Source organism: Tiliqua scincoides, chromosome 2 (genome assembly GCF_035046505.1).
Source record: "Tiliqua scincoides isolate rTilSci1 chromosome 2, rTilSci1.hap2, whole genome shotgun sequence".
NCBI lineage: Eukaryota > Metazoa > Chordata > Lepidosauria > Squamata > Scincidae > Tiliqua > Tiliqua scincoides.
The window spans coordinates 264,030,859-264,052,538 of record NC_089822.1 but is presented as its reverse complement, the minus strand read 5'-3'; the positions used below and the strand labels follow the sequence as shown (position 1 = coordinate 264,052,538).

Below are 21,680 nucleotides of genomic sequence, written 5' to 3'. Positions count from 1 at the left end.
ATCACACAAAACTGTAGTGTTTAGATTGTAAACTCCTCCAGGCAGGGGCCTGCTTTCTTTCGGATGGCTCTAACAAATGCCTTGTACTTCAGTGCCAACTGAATATTAATTATTAAATATAATATATTTATACATAATATTAATATTATTTATAATATGATATTATTATACATGTGTATAGGGCTGAGTTCTGCGTGAAAAAGTCCCACGCAGGTGACTGCAGACAGGTTATGCTCTCTCTCTCTCTCTCTCTCTCTCTCTCTCTCTCTCTCTCTCTCTCTCAGTCTGACCTACCCTGCAGGGGTATGAGGAAGACTCATGAGCCCTGAGCAATGCCTCCAGTTTGCTCAGGGCTCATGGGTCTTCCCCCCTCATATCCTCCAAACAGCCCTGCAAGGTAATGGAATTGCAATACGGTTATTAAAAACCCAAATTCAGAACTCTATATTTAAACTCTCTTTGTGTGTGTGTAGAGGTGACTTTGGTCTTGAAAGATACAGGCTCATCCTCTTCCTCCTCCTCTTCTCCCCCCCCCCTTCAACTACTTCCCAAATCCTGGAAAACCAGCGGGATGTGCAATCTGATCCTGTGCATTACTCCCAAGTAAGTCCCATTGGGTCCAGGATGGTGACACCCTGGTGTAAGTGAGCCAAGGATGCAGCAGCTGTGCAGGGCATGTAGTTCTTTGCAGGCACACTAGAGGTGTGCATTGGTGGAGGTGCACAGAGGTGTCTTCCCCTCCCCCTGCATTTGTACTTGGGAGAAAGGCAGGCCCCTCCCTTTCTTCTCCTTTCCTGCACTTGCTTTTAATGGGCGGCCACTCTTGCCCTGCGCATGAAGGGAGCCGGAAGTGAGGGTGCTTCAGAAGGCTTTTCCCCCTATTTTAAAAAAATCCCTCTTTGTACCAGAGGCTGGAGAGAGAAGCGGTGAGTGCAGAGCTGAGCAATCAGGACATGCAGCAGTGGGAGACCTGGGAAGAGCAGGAGGGCAGCCACCCAGCAGGGCAGCAGAGGGAAAGTGCCAGGGAGCTCTCATAATCTCCCTTAAAGTTGCTGGAAGAGCATTATATTCTCCCTCTAGGGTTGCCAAGTGACTAGAAAAATGGGGCTTGGCCCGCTCCTGCCCCTTATGAGGTTTGAACAGCAGGTGCAACTGTTCTTATCATAAAGCTGAACACAATCAAATGGGTCATACTTGCAGACCTAACTGCTGTCAAAGGCAGAGGAGCAGGTGTGGATTCTAAAGTTGGCAACCCTGCCACCACCTCATTCTTGCATGTCTTTCTTGCTCTCCTCTTCTAGCCTATTGTTCCCCTCTTTGGGGTCCAGATGAATATGCAAAACTGAAGTCCCTACAGACCAATATTGTTTGCTCCAGCTGGTAGCTCTTCTCCGAGATCTCGGGAAGAGAGAGTGGTCTTCCCCATTCTGTGCTGCCTGACCTCCATTTTTTGCTGGAGACTTAACCAAGGATTGAACCCATTTGGTTTTTTAATTGTGTTAATTTAGTTTTCCAAATACCCCTGGGGGCTGGGGATAAGAATAGGCCCTCAGTTTGGCTGTACTTGTCCTAAGAGGCGACTAAACAGCCACCGGGTAGATGGGACTCGATAGCCTGGGAAGGCAGCTCATCGGAGAGAAGGAAAACTCTGATCCCAAACCTCCACTGCCTTGTGGCTACATCCAGTTATGGAAAAGGCTTCAGGAGTCAACCTCGAGGCAAAATCCGGAGCCGGAGTCCCTGAGGCAGTTCATGGCTGAACACAGTCACGTCCTGGCAACTCCTGCAATGCCGCTGGAACCAACTGCATTGGCTTCTGCCTTTCCATTGGACCATTTCAGCGACGTGGAGAGGGGGGATTTGCTGCATGGGTAACAGCCTATCCTCCATACCTACTTTACCCAGGCTTCGCGCTCTGGAGAGGACACTCTGTTCCAGAACCACCATTCAGAGCGTGACACCATAGTCTTTCGAGACTGAAGGATGCCAACAACAGTTTTCTTTATTCCACTGTTCAATATCAAAACCTACAACAAAAGTCCCAGTAATTTTTAACGTATGACAGCAAAACTTGGTTGAAGAGTCTTGTGGCACCTTAAGGACACTGGTGTGTAATTAATCTGTGGAACTCCTTGCCACAGGATGTGGTGATGGCATCTGGCTTAGATGTCTTCAAGTCATTTCTGCCCATGTTGCATATATGCAACAGGGACCAAATGTGTACACCTGTGGACCGGGCAGAAATTGGTTGAAAAGGGATTGGACAGATTGATGGCAGAAAAGTCCATCACAGGTTATAAGCCAAGATGGGTATACCTCCTGGTTTTAGAAGCAGGCCACCTCAGTATGCCAATGCAAGGGAGTGGCAACAGGATTGCAGGTATGGTGTTGTCTTGTGTGCTCCCTCAGGCATTTGGTTGATCCACCGTGAGATACAGGAAGCTGGACTAGATGGGTCCTTGGCCTGAACCAGCAGGGGTTTTCTTAAGTTTGTACACTCAGAGACCTGGAGGAAAACCCACCAAGCGTCTGAGTAAGTGGACTCCAGTCCATAAAAGCCTGTATACACTGTATTGGCAACCTTCAGTCTCGAAAGACTATGGTATCGCGCTCTGAAAGGTGGTTCTGGCACAGCGTCTAGTGTGGCTGAAAAGGCCAATCCGGGAGTGACAATCCCTTCCACACCGGGAGCAAGTGCAGTCTGTCCCTGGTCTGTCTCCCTGGCTATGGGCCTTCCTTCTTTGCCTCTTAGCCTCAGACTGTTGGCAAAGTGTCTCTTCAAACTGGGAAAGGCCATGCTGCACAGCCTGCCTCCAAGCGGGCCGCTCAGAGGCCAGGGTTTCCCACTTGTTGAGGTCCATCCCTACATTTCAGCTGGACTTTGGATTCTGCTCTCAGTCTGGAGAGGTTGAAGAGCTTTCCGTCTGATCTGGTCTGGAGATTGCATGGTGCAGAGTTGTCGATCCGCTTGTCGGTTTTCACCCTAAACCCCACGCACCCCATGAGGTTAACGGACCGTGGCGAGGCAACACCTTACTGGCTGGGGACTGCCCAGCTTAACGCGGGCGGTAGCTGCCCAATGAGATGCAATGATCTCTCCCACTGTCGGAAGCAGCCCCTGGCGTCATGCTCTACGCCAATCGAGCAAAGACTTATAACCAGTAAACTGCTGCTTCCCGCGTTGTGCCGACGCCGTATGGCGAAGTTGGAGTGTCCTCTCCAGTGCGCGAAGCCTGGGTAAAGAAGGTATGGAGGATAGGCTGTTACCCATGCAGCAAATCCCCCCTCTCCACGTCGCTGGAATGGTCCAATGGAAAGGCAGAAGCCAATACGGTTGGTTCCAGCGGCGTCGCAGGAGTTGCCAGAACGTGACTGTGTTCAGCCATGAACTGCCTCAGGGACTGCGGCTCCTGATTTTGCCTCGAGGTTGACTCCTGAAGCCTTTTCCAGAACTGGAAGTAGCCACAAGGCAGTGGAGGTTTGAGGTCAGAGTTTCCTTCTCTTAGATGAGCTGCCTTCCTAGGCTGACGAGTCCCATCTACCCATAAATGTTAGTAAATCAGGTGCCACAGGACAGATTTTTGTTTTAGAAAAGGCTACACATTTTAAACCCCCAATCCTCCTATTTTGGTGAGCTTTGAGTTGTTTTTGAGAGAAATGCAGGTTATAAGTAATTTAAAAAAAAAAAGATGTTGAGTGATGATAGTGTTTGCCTGTGGCTCATGTGACTTGCATCTGCCTCTCTTTGGTGTAACTGACCAACATAGCTGCCCCTTCGCAGTTAATCATACTAGAAACTCCTATGAGTCTGGTAGAACCTTTTTAAAACTCAGAAATTTATGGTGGCCTGAGCTTTCTTAGGCAAGGACCACCTTCATCAGATGCACTTACCACCTGAATTTGGCCTTGGAAACCTGGACTGAAAGGAAGTCAAAATATCCTTTTCAATGAAATGGTGTTATAGAATTTTAGCCAGTTCTCCAGGCATCCTTTTGTTTTGGGGTAACTGCCTCCTTTTCCCCTTAGGGAGAAGCCTCTCTTGCTCACCAGGTTTTAAATTCTACCCATCAAACACCTCCTTTGCCTGGCATCCAGTTAATTCTTGGGTACTTCATACACTCCCCAGGGTGATCTTGTCCTGAGAGGGGAAATGACGGCAGAGCCACAGGCTGCGTCAGAGCTGCCTTTCCGACTGAAGGATGCCCTGGAGAATGGAGTGAAGGTGGAGGAGATGGACACGGCAGGCCCTGAACCGGAGAAGGGGGTCGAGCGAGGCCTTCACATCATCCAGGTCAGGAGTACTAAAGAAGTGAGAATGACCCAAGGACCTCCAGGCCACTGCTTAGAATTGCAAGCCACGGTCAATGGCAAGTTGGCAAGAGTCAAGAAAGAGCTCCTGGATGCGGAGACCCCCAGCACAGATGTCCCACGGCAGCGCTTCAGGCAGGTGTGCTACCAAGACACCGAGGGTCCTCGCGAAGCTTGTCGAAGCCTGCAGGGGCTTTGCCACCAGTGGCTGAAGCCTGAAAGCAACACCAAGGAGCAGATCCTGGAGCTGGTGATCCTGGAGCAGTTCCTGGCCATCCTGCCTCCAGAAATGCAGAGCTGGGTCACAGATTTCAGTCCAGGGACCTGCAGCCAGGCGGTGGCCCTGGCGGAGGATTTCCAGCGGAGGCAGCGAGGGGGTGAGAGGCAGGTGAGGTTGCTTGTTCCGGGTGGCTGAGCGGCAGTGGCCGAGGCATCGGCTTGGATCTGCTGCTTCAAGGCAAGATCTGAACTTTGCACCTTGACTTTAGTTCCTAAAGGTGCGCATCCAATTAGAGCACTTACATTGTGTTCACCAGGTCCCAGGTTCAGTGTCCAGTCAGACTGAAGGTTTTTAAGTAGCAAGACTTGGAAGTACCCCTGCCTTAGGCACTGCAGAGGCACTGCCCATCAGAACGGAGACTCTGTCACCAAATGCTGGAGTAGAAGGTGGCGTCATGTGACGCCCACCCAGAGCTGACCCATCCGTGAGGCCAACTGCACCAGTCACCTCAGGCAGCTGGACTGGTGGGAATGCCCTTCCCTGCCAATCCACTATCCTCTGCTCCTTCTCCCTGAATTGAAAAAGGAAGAGTGGGATGAAGAGAAAGGCATGTGTTGTCACTCTGGCCCCCCCATTCTCCTCTCCTCCACATGTCTTCATCCTGTCCCTCTGTCCTTTTTCCAATCCAGGGAGCAGGAAGAGCAGCATGGAATCAGTCTGTGGAACTCCTAGCCACAGGATGTGGTGATGGCATCTGGTCAAGGTGCCTTTAAAAGGGGACTGGACAAATTTCTGGAGGAAAGTCCATCATGGGTTACAAGACATGATGTGTATGTGCAACCTCCTGTTTTTAGAAGGAGGCTATCTCAGAATGCCAGATGGAAGGGAGGGCACCAGGATGCAGGTCTCTTGTCTTGTGTGCTCCCTGAGGCATTTGGTGGGTCACTGTGAGATACAGGAAGCTGGACTAGATGGGCCTATGGCCTGATCCAGTGGAGCTGTTCTTATGTTCTTATAAGCAGAGTGTGAGAATGTGCTGTCCTATCTATCCTGCCTTTCTCCCTGAAAGATTCCACGGCCAGAGCTTCTGAGATTTGGCATTGGGGCTGGGGCAAGATGTTTGATTGCCCCCCCTTCATAAATTTTCCTACAAATCAGATTGAAGTACCCAAATTTATTTTATTTTGTAATACATTTTGATCTGTATAGTTTGTTTTGTCATGAACTGGCTCCCCCTGGAAGCCCTGGGTATTTTGTACCCCCCCGCCCCCATCTTTTCTCCTCAAGCCTGCCCAAGGTTGCCAAAATATCCAATATTTTACAGTAAAAAAGTTAGAAATTGATCCTAAAACTTTTTGAAGACCCCACACAGCAGCAATAAGAGGCCATCTAAAAATTCAGAAGAGCTCTGAAGAGCAGGCAGAGAAAGGTACAAAGAGGCCTGGAGAGGGACCTTCAAGGCAAATTTTGGATTTCAGGCAAGTTTGTATGGGACAAGGCTATCCCAGGCACAACTCTTAGAGGGCTTTAAAGTTCAAGACCACCACTTTGCCTAGAAACATACTGGGAGCGAATGAAGTTCTTCTCATGCAAGTGAAATGTCAGACCAGCACATCACAGCTGGTGATCTAGTTGCCATGTTCTGAACCAACTGAATTTTCTGAGCAGTCTTCAAGGGCAGTCCCATGTGTAGTGCTGTGCAGTAGTCTAACCCGGACATCCTTAAGCCCTGGATAGCCATAGCCAGACAATACACATGAAAGGAAGCAGGCAGAATATGGCTCTGCCCAGTAACATTCATATCTTTTTTGCCTGAATGGGGTCCTTATACTTTTCCAGGTGTTGGAGCCATACAAGAAGGTGGTGGTTAATTTTCCTGAGCCAGAGACAGCTCCAACAGGTACCTCCTTGGCGATAAAACAGGAGAGCGACTGGGGTGGCAACTTGCTGGGTAAGAATTCCTTAGACTTGAACTACTAGATGCTCTGAATTTTCCCAATGCAGACTTGGCTCAGTCAATAAAATTGATAGTATATTTGGGGCAGGCTAGAGGAAAAACTCCTTAACACAGTGTGCAGTTTAGCCTGTGGAACTCTCTGTCACAAGATGGAATGATGGCCAGCAGCTTAAGCTGGCTCTTGAAAAAAGCATGCAAATCCAACAGCCAGAGATTTTCCCAGTGCAGAAGTTGATTAGTTGCATAAATTTTTGCCAATCTATTAAATGTAATTAATAACAGTTTTTGAGTGCGAGGCACACTTTCTCTGGGTTTTGACGATACGTGCATGTTTCATAGTAGTGATAATCTCAGGAGAGGCATTCCTGTTCCTTGTGTGAGAGAAGGGGGGAAGACCTCTTCTACCATATACCAGCTTTCTTAAGTACTTAAATATGTAATCAATTTTCTTAAATAGTGTATTAAACTATTATTTTTTTAACCTGCTCCCAATTAGCAAAGGGCACTTTTTTTGTCTATTGACCTTGAAAATCCTGACTGTGCCATACAGTGGGGTTTGGTTGGTTGGCAACCTTCAGTCTCGAAAGACTATGGTATAAGCCTACAGCACCTGGTATTCCCAGGCGGTCTCCCATCCAAGTACTAACCAGGCCTGACCCTGCTTAGCTTCCAACAGTGGGCTAACACTTTTTTAAAAAAAACCAGAAATATTGGAGAGATTGGAAACATTTGCAAAGCAGATTCCCTCTCCCCCTCTGTGCAGGAATGACTCATGTGTAGGATTCTCTCCTTATTTCAACAGGTGATTGGATGGGAGAGAAGCAAAAGGAACCGTCAAACCCAGGGAGACCGGAACAGCAAAGGATGTTGCAGGGGAAGGCCAAAAAGACCATTTTTGATTGTCTCGATCAGGGGGGAGCCTCTGAGATCCAGCCAAGAAACCACCCAGAAAAGGAAAAATTCATTAACAGTCAGGGCAAATATGAAGAACTTGAGGAAGAGCCGGTTCCGCCGAGAATCCTCCAAGACGAGAGATTAAAAACCTGCCCCGACTGCGGGAAAGGGTTTGTGTGGAGGTCGCAGGTGATCGAACACCAAAGAACGCACACTGGCGAGAGACCCTATGCCTGTTCCTACTGTGGGAAAAGCTTCAGCAGTAAGTCATACGTCATTAAGCACGAGAGAATCCACACCGGCGAGAAGCCCTACAAGTGCTCGGACTGCGGGAGAGGCTTCAGTAGGAGGGATGTCCTCGTTGCGCATCAGAGAACACACACTGGGGAGAAGCCTTATAAGTGCATGCACTGTGGGCAGAGGTTCAGTGCCCGGGAGCGCCTGCTTGTGCACGAGCGTGTGCACACGGGGGAGAAGCCGTACAAGTGCTCCGTGTGCGAGAGATGCTTCCGGGATCGGTCGAGCTTCTATGCGCACAAAAGGTCCCACAAGGGAGAGGAACCACATATGCTTAACATGCTATGGGAAAAGGTTTAGTTCTCATTCAAACCTTCTGCAAATCAAATAAATGAAGAGGACATGGCAAAGGCTGGGCTTATTATCACTCATTCTGTACTAACCTGCTGAGTATTCAGGCAGTGGAGAAGCAAGACTGATGCTCTCAGTGCAAGAAGTGTCTCAGGCAAGAAGGCCATCTCAAACATTTCTCCAGGAAAGCAGCGTTCACACTGTGGGACAAGGCCGGCCCGTCCATGAGGCCAACTGAGGTGGTTGCCTCAGGCATAGGGGAACACCCATTCCTGTCAATCACTCACCTCTACTACTCCTGTTCATCCCACTCCCTGGATTGGAAAAGGAAGAGGGGGCAGAGTGGAAGTAGAAGTTTTGGAAGTACTGTAGCCCACCATTCTTGTCATTGCTTCCTCTTCCACTCCACTTGCCCTCTTCCTTTTCAAGCCAGAGGGTGGGAGGAGCAGAGACTGGCACATCACCAGTGAAGGGGGTGGAGCATTTGGAATGCTGCTTTTCTTCTTCCCTGCTGTGGCCAACAGCTCAGACAGAACTTGCCTAGTTCTCACTGAGGTGGGAAACCTGTACAACTGACTGTACAACTCTAGAGTGCAGGTGAGGGGTACCCATGACCCCCCCCCCAAATATGGAGATATGGAGGCTCTTCCATGCCCTGTGTATAGAAAACTAGATGCCTGGGAGAAAGAAGCCTTCTCCTTGATGTGCTAGTTTTCTGCATGTGGATGTGCATTTGTTTGTATGGAAGACTGTTCAACCATGGTATAGCTATAGTCTAAGGCCTATGTGGTAAACCTGTGCCTACACTGCAGGGAGTGGTGGGAGGCACTCATATCAAAATGCTCTTCTCTACCAACAGACATCTCTACAAATGGAAAACTAGCATCTCGGCTCTCTGATACATTTATCGGTATGATCACCTTTCTCCAAACACCTGTTTGTTGCGTTCACACATTATCTTGTTAGGTGTTTAATGAAGACAAATAGCTTTGGGAGTACACTGAAGAATATAATATGTGAAGCAGCCTTTAGTGCCTCTGTTTGTGGGGTGGGGGGCAATCTAGGAGTGTAATTCAATGTTGACGTTAAAATAGGTGCTTTGATCTGGGATCTCTCTGCTGTTCTGGTATATTTTGCTTTTTGGAGAGTAGGGAGGGGTTTCTTTTAAAGATAAAAAAGTTAGAAAGTTGTTTTGAGTCTGTCCAGGGGAACATACTTGTATGTTATATTTTATACTTAAAAATAAACAGTGTTTTGTTTTTTGTTTTTTAAAAAGAAAAAAGTATCTCATTTGTGGTTATTTGGGAGGAAGCACCAAACACTGTCACTGGCTTTAAAGAGTTTCAAAAACGATGTATTTAAAAAGCATTCATGAATTGTCCTTCCATTCAGAAGCCAAACACTCAAGGTGATGTACACAGCATGATAAAAAGAAAATAAAAACCAATCGGAGGTCACAATAAAAGAAAGCACATCACCGTTTAGCAGTAGTGACAACTGTAATGAAATCTCTGCCCAACGTTGCATATACGCAACTGGGATCAAATGTGTTACACCTGTGGGCTGGGCAGAAATGGGTTAAAACCGAGAGCTTCATGTAATGGCTAGGAGTTATTAATCAGGAAGTCCAGTTTCCAAATTTCATCTCTGGTGTAACTTACTGGGGGGGGGGGGGGGCGGAACAGGCAAGCTGCCCCCTCTAAGCCTCGGCTCCCTACCACCACAATACTGATCAACCTTACAGGCTTGTTCAGAAGGGCTATTGCTCAATAATATCTCTTGTTGAGAATATGCCATTATATTGCCCTGTCAGCCCTTTGTTGAGAGTGGCTTGCAGGCAGATCTGCTGAGCTGTAGAAGGACAGTATCTCAGCGGTGGGCTCTGGTTTGCTGCGGAGAGGCCCAGGCTCAGGATTGCAAGGCTGGGAAAGGAGGGAGACCCCCAGAGGGGGGCTGCCAGGCAGGAGGCAATACTGGGCTAGATGGTGTAGATCAGGGGTGTCAAACATAAGGCCCGGGGGCCGGATGCGGCCCCCGGAAGCTTTTTATCTGGCCCTCAGGCTCTCAGCTGCTGAGCAGTGCTGAGGTATTACTGCTGAAACAGCAGCCCACATGAAAATTTGGCTCTCCCATATCTTGAAATATAATCAAGATATGCATATTTTCTCTTCTGTCATTTGCAGTTAATGAGAACAAAGTGCTGATTTCTGGCCATCAGCTGCTTAATGATGTCCAGTTCTGGTTAATGATGTCACTTCCGGCCCTCAGCAGGCATCCTGAATGCTAACTTTGGCCCTCTGTATGGAACGAATTTGACACCCCTGGTGTAGATGAACAGGAAGTGTCAATTGCTTCCTACGCGCGCCCCCCCACCAGCAGGGGAATGAATTACCACCTGTTTATGCGTGAAAAATTGCACTGCAGTTTGCATTAGCCGAAGGTTGGAGGGAGGCAATGGAAGCAGCAGACACGGGGTAAGAGGCAGCCCCAAATCTGCCACCTCAGGGTGGATGCATGGATGGGCTGGCAGTGTCCACAGGGCAGGTAGAAGGCAACGGCAGAAATCTATGGGCTCAAGTGCTTGTATTGAAAATAAATTATCGGGCTAATTAGTCTGTGCCCTAATCCTAAACAGGGCTGGCCCATCCAGGAGGCCAATTGAGGCTATCACCTCAAGTACTAATTGGCAAGGGGTGCCCACCTCCATCCACCCATGTGTCATCGTCGTCCCCCCACTGCTCCTCTCCTTCAACCACTCCTTGAACTGTAAACGGAGGGACAGAGCAGAAGAAGTGTGGAGGAGAGTTTAGTGGGGGGGGGGGGGAAGAGTGGCTCTGGTGCTCTAGCCCACCATTCTCTTCTCCTCCACACTTCCTCTTCCACTTCACCCTCCTCTTCCTTTTCCAGTCCAATGAGTGGAAGGGGCAGAAGCTGGTGCATTACCAGGTAACATTTGGCACAGTGCCTCAGGTTGTGAAAGGTCTTGGGCAGGTCCTAATTCTGAGCGTATGTCCGCTCACTCCCATAACTCATAATTTTGCTCCTGGAGTGGTCTGGTGGAACCTCAGGGTCCTAGTAAGAAAACCCCCCAAGGCAAATAGATACTCTAGGTGTGACTCTGCCCATCACTGCTATAGATTACAACACAACTGCAGGCCAGGGGGGTACCCTTCTTTGGATGCAAGAAGTTTCTGGAGGCCCACGGAAGAGACACAAGACACAGTCAACACTGTTCAAAAACACAGCACAGAGTCTGGGACCATTTTGTTGTTTAATTTATAAACACTCCAGCAGTGTTGCTTCACAAGAACCTAATTCTGTTCCCACACATCCTTAAAAATGTATTGCCGCCGCATACTGAGTACCATGAGAATTGCTTTTCTAGTCAATGATTCTTCTAGCCCAGGCCTCTGGCTGCAACCAGGTGCTTCTCGGGTGTTCACAAGCAGAGCACAAGGTGATGGATGGTCCCTGTTGTCTGTTCCCAACCCGCTGTACTCAACTCTTTAGCCTGTTGTGCTATGGGAGGCTTACAAAGCCCCCACAAACTGCTAAGGTGCCTTTTCTGTCCCTTACCAACTTTCTGTCCCTTACCATATAGTTCTTGAGAAAAGAGCTCAAATACTTTATGTATTCCCACCATCTGTCACTGGCTTGATTTCTATTTTTCGCACCGCACCTGGGGGAAACGGGGGGGGGGGGAAGTTGCCAGCTTTTCTAGCTGTCCTTGCTCCTGCGCCTTTAACCGGCACTTGACCAGCAAACATCAGCAGAGCTTAATCCTCATCTCTATGACATGAAACACTTCACCAGCTGATTTCTGCAAACCTAGTTGCTGTTAAAGACACAGGAGCAGACCATGTTATTTCTGCTCAGTTGGCAACCCTGCAAGCGTGGACAGAAAACCTCTACAAAGGCAAACCTCTACAAATTGCATGGATTTGCTGAATTTAACACATAGGTGAAACGCTTATTAGTCTGTTATGATAAAGGAAAACTTAAAGGGGGTTGGCGCCCCTCCCAGAATCCTTTGCTCTCTTGATATCAGAGTATACAGAATACATTTTGTCTGACTCTGTTTCTTTATTGCTGGGTCAAACATGACCTTAAGTTTTAGGGTCAAAACAGAAAACCCGATTGAATATTGCTTGTTAGTTAACAATCTCAGCCAATAAACAAAACAAAAAGATTTTGTTCTCACTTGATATCTGAGTGAGAAAAATAACATATCAAGCTATAAAGCAGTAAACAGAGGAATTTCTTGTTAAGTACGTAACTTGTGGAAGAATGTCGAGGTGCTTGGCTCCGCGCACGAACGATTAAAATCAAATTTGTTTTTGCCCGTTAGGCATGTAAACTGTTGGCTGCATCTACAAAGGGTTCAAGTGGGCAACAAAATGCCACATACATATTTGGTTCTTCCAAAGTCATAGTTGAGAGTTTGCCTCCTGGTGCCTTCCTTGCAGAATGAGGTGCTGATCCAATTGTAATGGGGTGCCGTAACCGCTTCGTGAACCAAATGGAGCCTGGTTAGTTGAGCGTTAGATACCTAAAGAAACATCCACTGGGCCAAAAGTTCTCCTGAAGATTGTCCGAGGGCAAGTTATTCTTACACTGGGGGGGGGGGGTGGCCACCAATATTCAATCTGAAAATAAGCGTCTCTTTAGCACCAGAAATTTGGGGGACGCTGCCATAGCCGCTCATGGGGTGGTTACCTGCCCCCTGCTCTGTGTGCCTCCTAGTTCTCCGATCCTAGTTCTCTGCTCCTTTACCTCCAGCTCAGCAGTTGTCCTCCCAGCCTCCTTGACAGGGAGAGGACAGTCCCATGCAAAACTCTATAGTGCTACTCGTGTTAAAAATAACATATTGGAATGGGCACCCGCCTGAAATTGGCTCGTGACCCACCTAGTGGGTCCCGGCCCATGGTTTGAGAAACACTGCCCTAAATGATGGATTGTAGGCTGCTCTGGGTTGAGTGTTGCATTGGAATTATTGTTGGTCATCTTGTAACCCACTGTGAGTTTTTCTTTACAACTGGGTAGGTCTAAATGTGTCTCACTATCATCATCATCATCATCATCACCATATGGTTTCATACTTTTGTGCAATTTGCAGCGCCCCAACAGAGGCTCTTTCAAAATGGGTTGGACCAATAAAGATTTTTCCAGTGCACTTGAAGGTTGTCTGTTTTTTCTGCTTCTCCGCCTTTTTCCCTTCCTCCCCACCATGAAGAAACCCCCCCCCCAATGTCCTCAAACATATGGAGCAGTGGAGGAAGCACCTCCCCAAGCATGGTCCTCTACTCTACAGAGCTGCAATTTTCAACCTTTTTAATCTCCTGGCATGCTGACAAGGTGTTAACATTTTCAGGGCACTTACATATTACATGTAAGCATTTACTCCATCAGCTCACCAGCTTCACCTTGCTTGGATTTGGAAGAGGAGGACAGAAGAATGACAGCCCCTCTACTCCGCTTCTTTGCTCTATCTCCTTCTTTTCAAATGCAAGTTTGAAGAGGAGATAGGGCATGTGGGATGAGGCACAGAAGCAGGCTAGGTTTTCGCCTGGTCGGTTGGTAACCCTACCAGGACACTGGTCTTGTCTGAAGGACAGATAATTAAACAGATCCTGAGCAAATATCACTATGCAGCTCTGTGCCTCATCTCCTTGGGATCCCAATCCACATTCAAACCATTTGTGTTTCTGTGAGGTGTTCCCCTGACCTGAAGCAGGCAGTGTTTGGGCCCCAAACTTGACAAGTATCACTAGTTCCCTTCCTCCTTCTCCAAATCCGAGCACCCCTCTTCTTCTTCCCATTGCCTGAAATCAACAGAGGAGAAATGTGGCTGACTGGGGATGGAAGTGGGGAAGATTTGGGTCTGCAGCAAATCTTGCTGTATATTTAGGTGTAATAAGGGCACCACGTTTCTGATTACTCAAAAGGGCTGATGGCCGGATCCCAAAGGATCTCCTCTATGGAGAACTCATGCAAGGAAAGCACCCTACAGGTAGACCACAGCTGCAATACAAGGACATCTGCAAGAGGGATCTGAAGGCCTTAGGAGTGGACCTCCACAAGTGGGAAACCCTGGCCTCTGAGCGGCCCACTTGGAGGCAGGCTGTGCAGCATGGCCTTTCCCAGTTTGAAGAGACACTTGGCCAACCGACTGAGGCAAAGAGGCAAAGAAGGAAGGCCCATAGCCAGGGAGACAGACCAGGGATAGACTGCACTTGCTCCCAGTGTGGAAGGGATTGTCACTCCCGAATTGGCCTTTTCAGCCACACTAGACGCTGTTCCAGAACCACCATTCAGAGCGCCATACCAGAGTCTTTCGAGACTGAAGCTTGCCATCTATCTATCTATCTATCTATCTATCTATCTATCTATCTATCTATCTATCTATCTATCTATCTATCTGCCACTGGAAAAGAAGATCTAAATTCCCCCTTCTACCAGCTTCCTGAACTCTGTGATTCCAAGAGGAAGTCTGCTGACATCAGGCATGCTGGTTCAGAGACATTGAAAGTATCTTCTCCTCGTTCTTCATGCCACTTTGTAGGAGCATGGTTCCGAAAGACAGATTATAAATACATAAAATAAAAAAATAAATAAAAATAATAAAAATTAACATGTTCACAATAAGCCACCTGCTTCTTAAGGAAACAAAGAAGCAGGCAAGGGATATGGAGCAGGGCTCTCCATAGAAAAGACAGCCAGTTGGGAAGTCCTGTAAATCTCATCTTGCTTTGAAAAAAAAAAAAAAAAAAAAACAAGTTTCTAGCCCTTATGCTCCCAAAAATGAGCTTTAAAGAACAGGAGCAATGCCTGGTGAAATCTATGAAGTCAGTGGGGCTAGCAGGATTCCCAGTAGTTTGGGGAAGGGGGCTTCATTGTCCTGCCTGACTCTTTGCCTCTTCTCTCTGTGGCCAAAGCAAAATTATGCAAAGTATGGAAATCTGTACTTCATTAAACAGCTTGCAGAATTCCACTGTTGGCGGTGCAGAACGGTGAAGGGTTTTTTTTGTTTTTTTAAATTTTAAACACTCTTCCATACAAAGAAAAAGAACATTAGAGCATTAGCATGTCAGGATTACAATTTAGTCTTCTCAACCTGTCTTCAGGTTTTTCAACCTGTTCATAAATGACCTGGAGACAGGGTTAAGCAACGAGGTGGCTAGGTTTGCGGACAATACCAAACTTTTTTGAGTGCTGAAGACCAGAAGAGATTGTGAGGAGCTCCAAGAAGGATCTCCCCAAACTGGGAGATTGGGCAGCAAATTGGCAGGTGCGTTCCAATGTAAGCAAGTGTAAGGTCATGTACATTGGGGCAAAAAAATCCAAATTTCATGTATCGGCTAATGGGTTCTGAGCTGTCTGTGACAGAACAGGAGAGGAATCTTGGGGGACTGGTGGACAGCTTGATGAAAGTATCGACACAGGTTCTTAGGTTCTCCCTGTCATGCTAGTTTTCAATGTGCAGGCACTGAGTTTTGTTTTGTTTGTATGGAGGAGCATTGTCAAGCCCTGCATGAAAAACCCATGTTGTGAGCGGAAAACTAAGCCAAAGCTGAATGCCTTCATCGAAAGAAGTACAGTAAGTTGGTCAGTGGTTCTCAAATGAAGCAGGCCCTCCTACCAAGAGGGGAGAGGTTTCTGTCAACCTTTCAACAGGTCTCTATAGGCAGGGCCAGCCTTGGGAGCTGTCGGGCCTAATGCAAAACGTTTTGGGGGGCACTCACAACCCCATGGGGCCCCCCTACTCACCAGAACGAGCTGCAGCACTGAGCCTAGGGCCGATGGGCACATCACTGCTCTCCACACAGGAAGGACTGGGCCTGTCTGGTGGCTGGATTGGCCTCATAGTCCCTTGCTAGAGCACGGGGTATTTATTTACCACTGTGGCAACAGAAGCAGAAGGGATGCTGTTTGAGCCAGCCTTCTGCACCACGCCCAGATCAACACTGTAGGGGGGGGGTCACCACATTACACTGGAAAGCATTGTGGGAGGAAAATGGAGGGCGCTACAAGCCCATGGCCTAGAACAGCGTGATTCTACTTCTGCTGTGCTACCAAGGCAATGGTAAGGACTCCCTGGAGATGCCCCTCATACATGGAGCCAGCCCTACTTGCCACTTGTCACTGCCTCGTTGGAAGAGGCCTAGGAGGAAAAAAATGAGTGGGTTGCAAGAATGCCCAGAACCTGCTTTTCTTTGACCATTTTTGCCTCCCTACAGCCTCTCTCTGCCCTGGCACACAACTCTCAGTGCTTCTGTGCTCCTATGATAGTTTTGTTAATATTATCTTTCTGAAGGAAGAACGGCCACCCTCCCCCCCGCGTTGCCTCTCAGTGGTGGTGCTTGATAAAGTTGGAGTTGTCGCTGAACCGCTTCCCACAGACCGAGCACTCGTACGGCTTCTCTCCTGTGTGGATCCTCTTATGCACGATGAAGTTGGAGTAGTCGTTGAAGCGCTTCCCACAATCCAAGCACTTGTAGGGCTTCTCCCCGGTGTGGATCCTTTTGTGCCGAGTGAGGCTGGAGCCCGTGTTGAAGCCCTTCCCGCAGTAAGAGCACTTGTAGGGCTTCTCCCCGGTGTGCACCCTCTGGTGGATGAGGAAGGCGGCTCGGCTGACAAAGCTCTTTCCGCAATCGGAGCAGTTGTACCACCTCTCCCCTGAGTGGGTTCTCTCGTGCGCGATAAGGTTGGACCGCCGGCGGAAGGCTTTCCCGCACACGTGGCACGCGTTGTCTCTCTCACCAGGGAGAATCCTCTGCTGCATTATGCTTTCGTCCAAGTCCTCGTATGTCCCCTGCGAATTAATGAATTTCCCCCCTCCCTTTTCTAGGCAGTTCTCATAGAGGCTCTCGGAAGTTTCCCCTTGATCAAGATACTGGGAAATGTTCTCTTCACCTCTTTCCAACCACATCCAACGTGATTCCAGCTGCTTGGAGTTTTCTGGCTGACTCTTCTCCTTTCTGTGTGCCCTCTTGTCATCTGTTGAAATATTTTTTTAAAAATAATAATTATAATCCAACACCAACCATTACATTTACCAAGGATGGAATGCTACCACAAATCTTTGGCATAGTTCTCCATGGGGAAAGCAACACACCTCGTCTGTACAACTTCAGATTGCAGGTGGGGACTCATTAGAGAATGCTTCTCCATATTAAAAAAAAATCCACGCACATAGACATTGAACATGTCAGGGAAAAAGGTGATAACCTTAGCCCCCAAGATAGGGACTCCCAGTTATGGACAGCTGTGTCAATGCTCTTGTACAGGCACAAGACTTCTGACTTCCTCATAGACCTCTGTATTGGTATGTACATTGGGGACTTAGTGCAATCCAACCTTCTTCCTAACATGCTAGTTTTCTAGGTGCAGGGATATCAGTATCTGTATCTTCCTTTTTTTTAATTAGGGGAAGCATTCAGTCATACGATCTGCAGTCTGAAGTGGTAAAGGTCAGGTGCATGTTCATCTCCTCAAGAAGAACTAGGTCTTCCAATCTGCCAGGAAGGAAAGAACAAAGCAAGGTACCACCCTGAAATAGTCACAGGCCATCAAACTGAAAACCAAATGAAAACAAATAGTAACAGAGGATTTACGAGCAGGGATGAAAAAAGCAAAAGAAGCGTCTGGCTGGATCAGACTGTGAAGCTTCCAAGCCCAGCATCCAGTTTTCAACAGTGGTTAGTGGGATACTGGGAAGAAGTCCAAAGGGAGGACATGGTGGAAACTGCCCACACCCATAATTGGCATTTAAGGGGACATCGCCCCTGCACATGGAAGTTCCATTTAGTGACTAGAGCCAACAACATACTGTAACTCCAGCTGGATCACATTAAAGGTCCATATAGCCAGGTGTCCTGTGTCCACCACAGGTCAACCTCCAGGACATGCATGAGCAGGGCATGAAAGCAACAGAGCTCCCCCTTTGCACAGCAGAATCATCTTCCCCAGCAGAGGCTGAGTGAAAGGAGGCAAGATCAGTGAGTCAAGCAGAGACATCACGGGCAGCCTCCACTATGGGTGGACTCCCAGAAGTCCATTGGCAATCCTAGCCCTGGTACCGCTTGAGGCCAAGACCGCAAGCTGCCACACACACACCCCCACCGGCTGGGCTGCCACCCCCTCCATCCCTTCTGGAGGCCGGGGAGGCCATTCACAGCCTCCCTGACTCTCTGAAGGCCTTGTAAGCCCATTGGAGGTCTGAAAAACTTCACAGAGGAAACTGGAAGTTATGTTTTTAAGTCCTTAGAAGGCATTCGGAGGGCTGGGGAAATCTCTGACTGATGGACTTCTGAAGGTACATGACAAGTACTCCATCAGCCATCACACAGGTTTTAAGGGCTTACTAATTGAGACTCCATAGGGGGCTAGGAGTTCCCTCACAAAGGCTCTGCAGAGGAGAAAGACAGTCCAGGAACCTAAGCTGCCACCCCACTCATCACTGGAATTTTGGAGCACCAAGCAACTTTGCCACATGGAAATCCTTACCCAATGAGGAGGCATCTCTGCTACCCTCATGTTTGATCTCATCAAAGAGGGGCCTTCGCCAGGTATCATGTGGAACCTTCTCTGCTTGCTCTTCTTCAAGTGGTGCCATCGCCTACAACAGCACAAAGAACCTTGTTTGGGACAACAGACACTTTGAGCAGCAGAGATGGCTGGGTGGAGCCTCCCCGCCTAGAGACCTACCAGCTCCCCCCCCCAACCCCTCAAATCAGCTGAGACCTGTTTGCTCAGCCCTTTGCCAACATAACCGTTTGCAATCAGGCCAACTCGCTCTCCAGATTATTTGCAGTGCCAGGAGATGTGCTCCAATCACAGGTGAGATCTACTCGACTGGCTACTTTTCAGCACGTGAACACCAAGGCTGTGAACAAGATTGTAAGGTTGTGTAGGTTGTGGAAGTGTAAGGTTGTCTACCAGTGCAAGATCTTAAATCTTGTCCATCATGGCTGATAAAAGCTGTCAGAGGAGAAATAGCTCAGTGGGTGGCAGAGGCTGTGATTCATCCCTCCAGGCGGGCTCCCTGTTTTGAAGGAGGCAGGAGTGAGGCAGCTTGTTGAAAAGCCCTCCCTGAAGCTCTCCACCTTGAGAACCACCATAAAAACATAAGAAAAGCCCTGTTGGATCAGGCCAAAGGCCCATCTAGTCCAGTCTCCTGTATCTCACAAGTGGTCCACCAGATGCCTCAGGGAGCCCACAAGAGACCTGCATCCTGGTGCCCTCCCTTGCATCTGGCAGTCTGAGGTAGCCTAGTCCTAAAATCAGGAGTTTGCACATACCCATCATGGCTTGTAACCTGTTATGGCCTTTTCTTCCATAAGTCTGTCCAATCCCCTTTGAAAGGCATACTTTCAGGTGCCATCACACATCCTGTGGCAAGGGGTTCCACAAGTTAATTAGACATGCACCCAGGACAGAGTCTTCTCTGTGACAGCCCACCAGGTGTGCAAGTCCCTGCCTCAGGTGTTCAAAAACCCCTCACCCCCACTTAAGACCACCTGTCCTACTAAGCTCTTGGGCTGTGGGGCGCCGCTAAAGCATTTTCTTTTTCTACTGATTTAATTACTATTTCAAATCCAATTTGACTGCACATTTTAAAAAAATGTTTTTAAACTTTGTCAGTCACATTAGGGCAACCTGTGAAAGTCAGGATAAAAATGGAAACATAAACATATTAAATCTGGCAGAGCCTCAGATTGGGATTGGAAGAGGATGAGGGGATCAGAGCAGAAGAATCGTGGAGGAGAGAGGTAGGCTACAGCATTTCCTCTCCTCCACACTTTCTCTTCTGCTCCTGATGTTCTAGCCTGCCTCTCTTCTCTCCACTATGCTGCCTCTTCAGTCTCCTTTCCCAGTCCAGAGAGTGGCAGGAGAGGCTGGTGCATCACCAAGAAAGGAGGCAGCATTTCACACTCAGGCACCAAGAGATCTTGATCCAGCCCAGTAGCCAAAATTGTCTACTTGGGCTGTGGATAGCCAAGGTCTTTCCTTATGCTGCTGCCCGAGGTTCTTCTTAAGTGGAGCTGCCAAGGATTGAATCTGCCAGGCTGAGTGATGACACCATGTATTGGAATCGTGGAAGATCTGGCAAGGAGGTAAATGTGGTGTCAGCAGTGGCCCCTTTAAGGGTAAGGCCTGGGCATCCAGCAGAGTGTGCTGCACAGCTGCAGCCACTTGAAGGCAATAGGGCCCTCAGGGATATAAGGAGCACCTGAGGCAGGAAGGGTTGGTGGGTTGTAGAAGGAGTGTAGGTTGGAGAGGAGACTGACTTGGTTTATTGACTTTGGACTTGGATACTCTGACTGACTTACCTGGAATCTGACCTTGGGCTGTGACTCAGCTTATTGACTTTGGACTTGGACTTGGATACTCTGCCTTGTGGACTGACCTTCTGGCTAATTGACTAACGGACTGACTAAGGGACTACTCAAACAGACTGCTGGAGACACTGGAGTTTGGTGTGTGGCTGCTGTGCCCAAGACCTGCTGAGGACCCATGGGCTGCTGTAGTGGCGGGAGGCTGCTGGCAGGAGAGAGGACCTCTGCAGGTTGAACCAGTGAGCTACCCTGGAGGTGGGGACCAGCAGGACTGCAGGGCAGAACCAGGGTCACTTTTGAGGAAAAAAGGGGTGCTAATTTGCTAAAAGTGGGCATAATTCTCCAGGCAGAGCTTGGATTGGGATTTGGCAGAACACACCATCAGTTAAAATGCTGAAAGAAGGGGGCATCTGCCTGTATCCAAGTCCCCGCCTTCACCCCAACCCATCCAGGCACTGCCAGCGTTCCTTACTTGCTCTTCTTGCGTCTCGTTCTCTTGCTGCCTCTGCAGGAAATCTTCAGCCAGGATTACTGCCTGAGCGCAGGTCTGGGGGCTGCATTCCCTGACCCAGCCCTGCAGCTCCTGGGGCAGGATGGCCAGGAACTGCTCCAAGATCACCAGCTCCAGGATCTGCTCCTTGGTGTGCCTCTCTGGCTTCAGCCACTGATGGCAGAGCCTCCGGAGGTGCCTGCAGGCCTCTCGGGGTCCTTCGGCCTCTTGGTAGCCGAACTGCCTGAACAGCCGACATTCCCCATGCAAGCTGATGGCCTCCTTGCCCAGGATCTCCCCCTTCGCTTTCCAACCATCTGTCTTGTCTTTGGCTAACAAGTTTTTGTTGACCTGGAGGGCTTCACCAACAAGGCTGGGCAGGTGTTGGGGACCTCTCTCACCTCTCGGCCGCTGGCCCATGTCAGCAGTCCCCTCAGAGGGGTTGAGGAAAGCCCGAGTACTGTTCCTTGGCAGGGACCTCAAAGACTGAGGGCTGCCCCCTTCTGAGTGGGGAGTCTCCAGCACCTTCAGGAACTCTTGCAACTGGGATTCCCACCTCTGTTGCAGGCCCTTGCGCTGTTCCCGGGTCACTTCCTCAGGTATGGCTCTTTCCCAGAAGTCCCGGATTCTCTCTGCATGTTGGCCTCTTCCTTCCCCCTTTCCCGCCTCTGCTCCTGCAGGGGTTTTCAGCCCCTTCTGCTGTAAGACACCTGGGGGCAATTCATCCTTGTGCTCTGCAGCCATTTTCTATCTTGGAGCAAAGAGGGCCCGAACCGATACTCTCAGCCAGGCCTAGCAGTGCTGCCAATGCCAAGACCCCAAAGAGAGGGAGATGGCGCGCAAGAGGAGACCGAGATTTCTCAAGAGCAGGCAGGACTTCTCCCT

At 48.9% G+C, this 21,680-nt stretch overlaps 2 protein-coding genes across 2 annotated transcripts; one reads left to right on the top strand and one right to left on the bottom strand.

Moving 5' to 3' along the window:
- The first annotated feature begins 852 nt into the window (after positions 1 to 852).
- Positions 853 to 9,186, top strand: LOC136640461 (zinc finger and SCAN domain-containing protein 23-like). Its single transcript, XM_066615614.1, has 4 exons — positions 853 to 926; positions 4,127 to 4,696; positions 6,368 to 6,479; positions 7,288 to 9,186. The coding sequence occupies exons 2-4, from the start codon at positions 4,151 to 4,153 to the stop codon at positions 7,974 to 7,976; spliced, it is 1,347 nt and encodes a 448-aa protein (XP_066471711.1). The 5' UTR covers positions 853 to 926; positions 4,127 to 4,150; the 3' UTR covers positions 7,977 to 9,186.
- A 3,849-nt stretch (positions 9,187 to 13,035) lies between these two features.
- On the bottom strand, positions 13,036 to 21,641 carry LOC136640433 (zinc finger and SCAN domain-containing protein 31-like). The gene is made up of 3 exons (XM_066615569.1): positions 20,778 to 21,641; positions 18,474 to 18,585; positions 13,036 to 16,964 (listed from the first exon to the last, which is right to left on the bottom strand). The coding sequence occupies exons 1-3, from the start codon at positions 21,537 to 21,539 to the stop codon at positions 16,315 to 16,317; spliced, it is 1,524 nt and encodes a 507-aa protein (XP_066471666.1). The 5' UTR covers positions 21,540 to 21,641; the 3' UTR covers positions 13,036 to 16,314.
- Between the last annotated feature and the right edge of the window lie 39 nt (positions 21,642 to 21,680).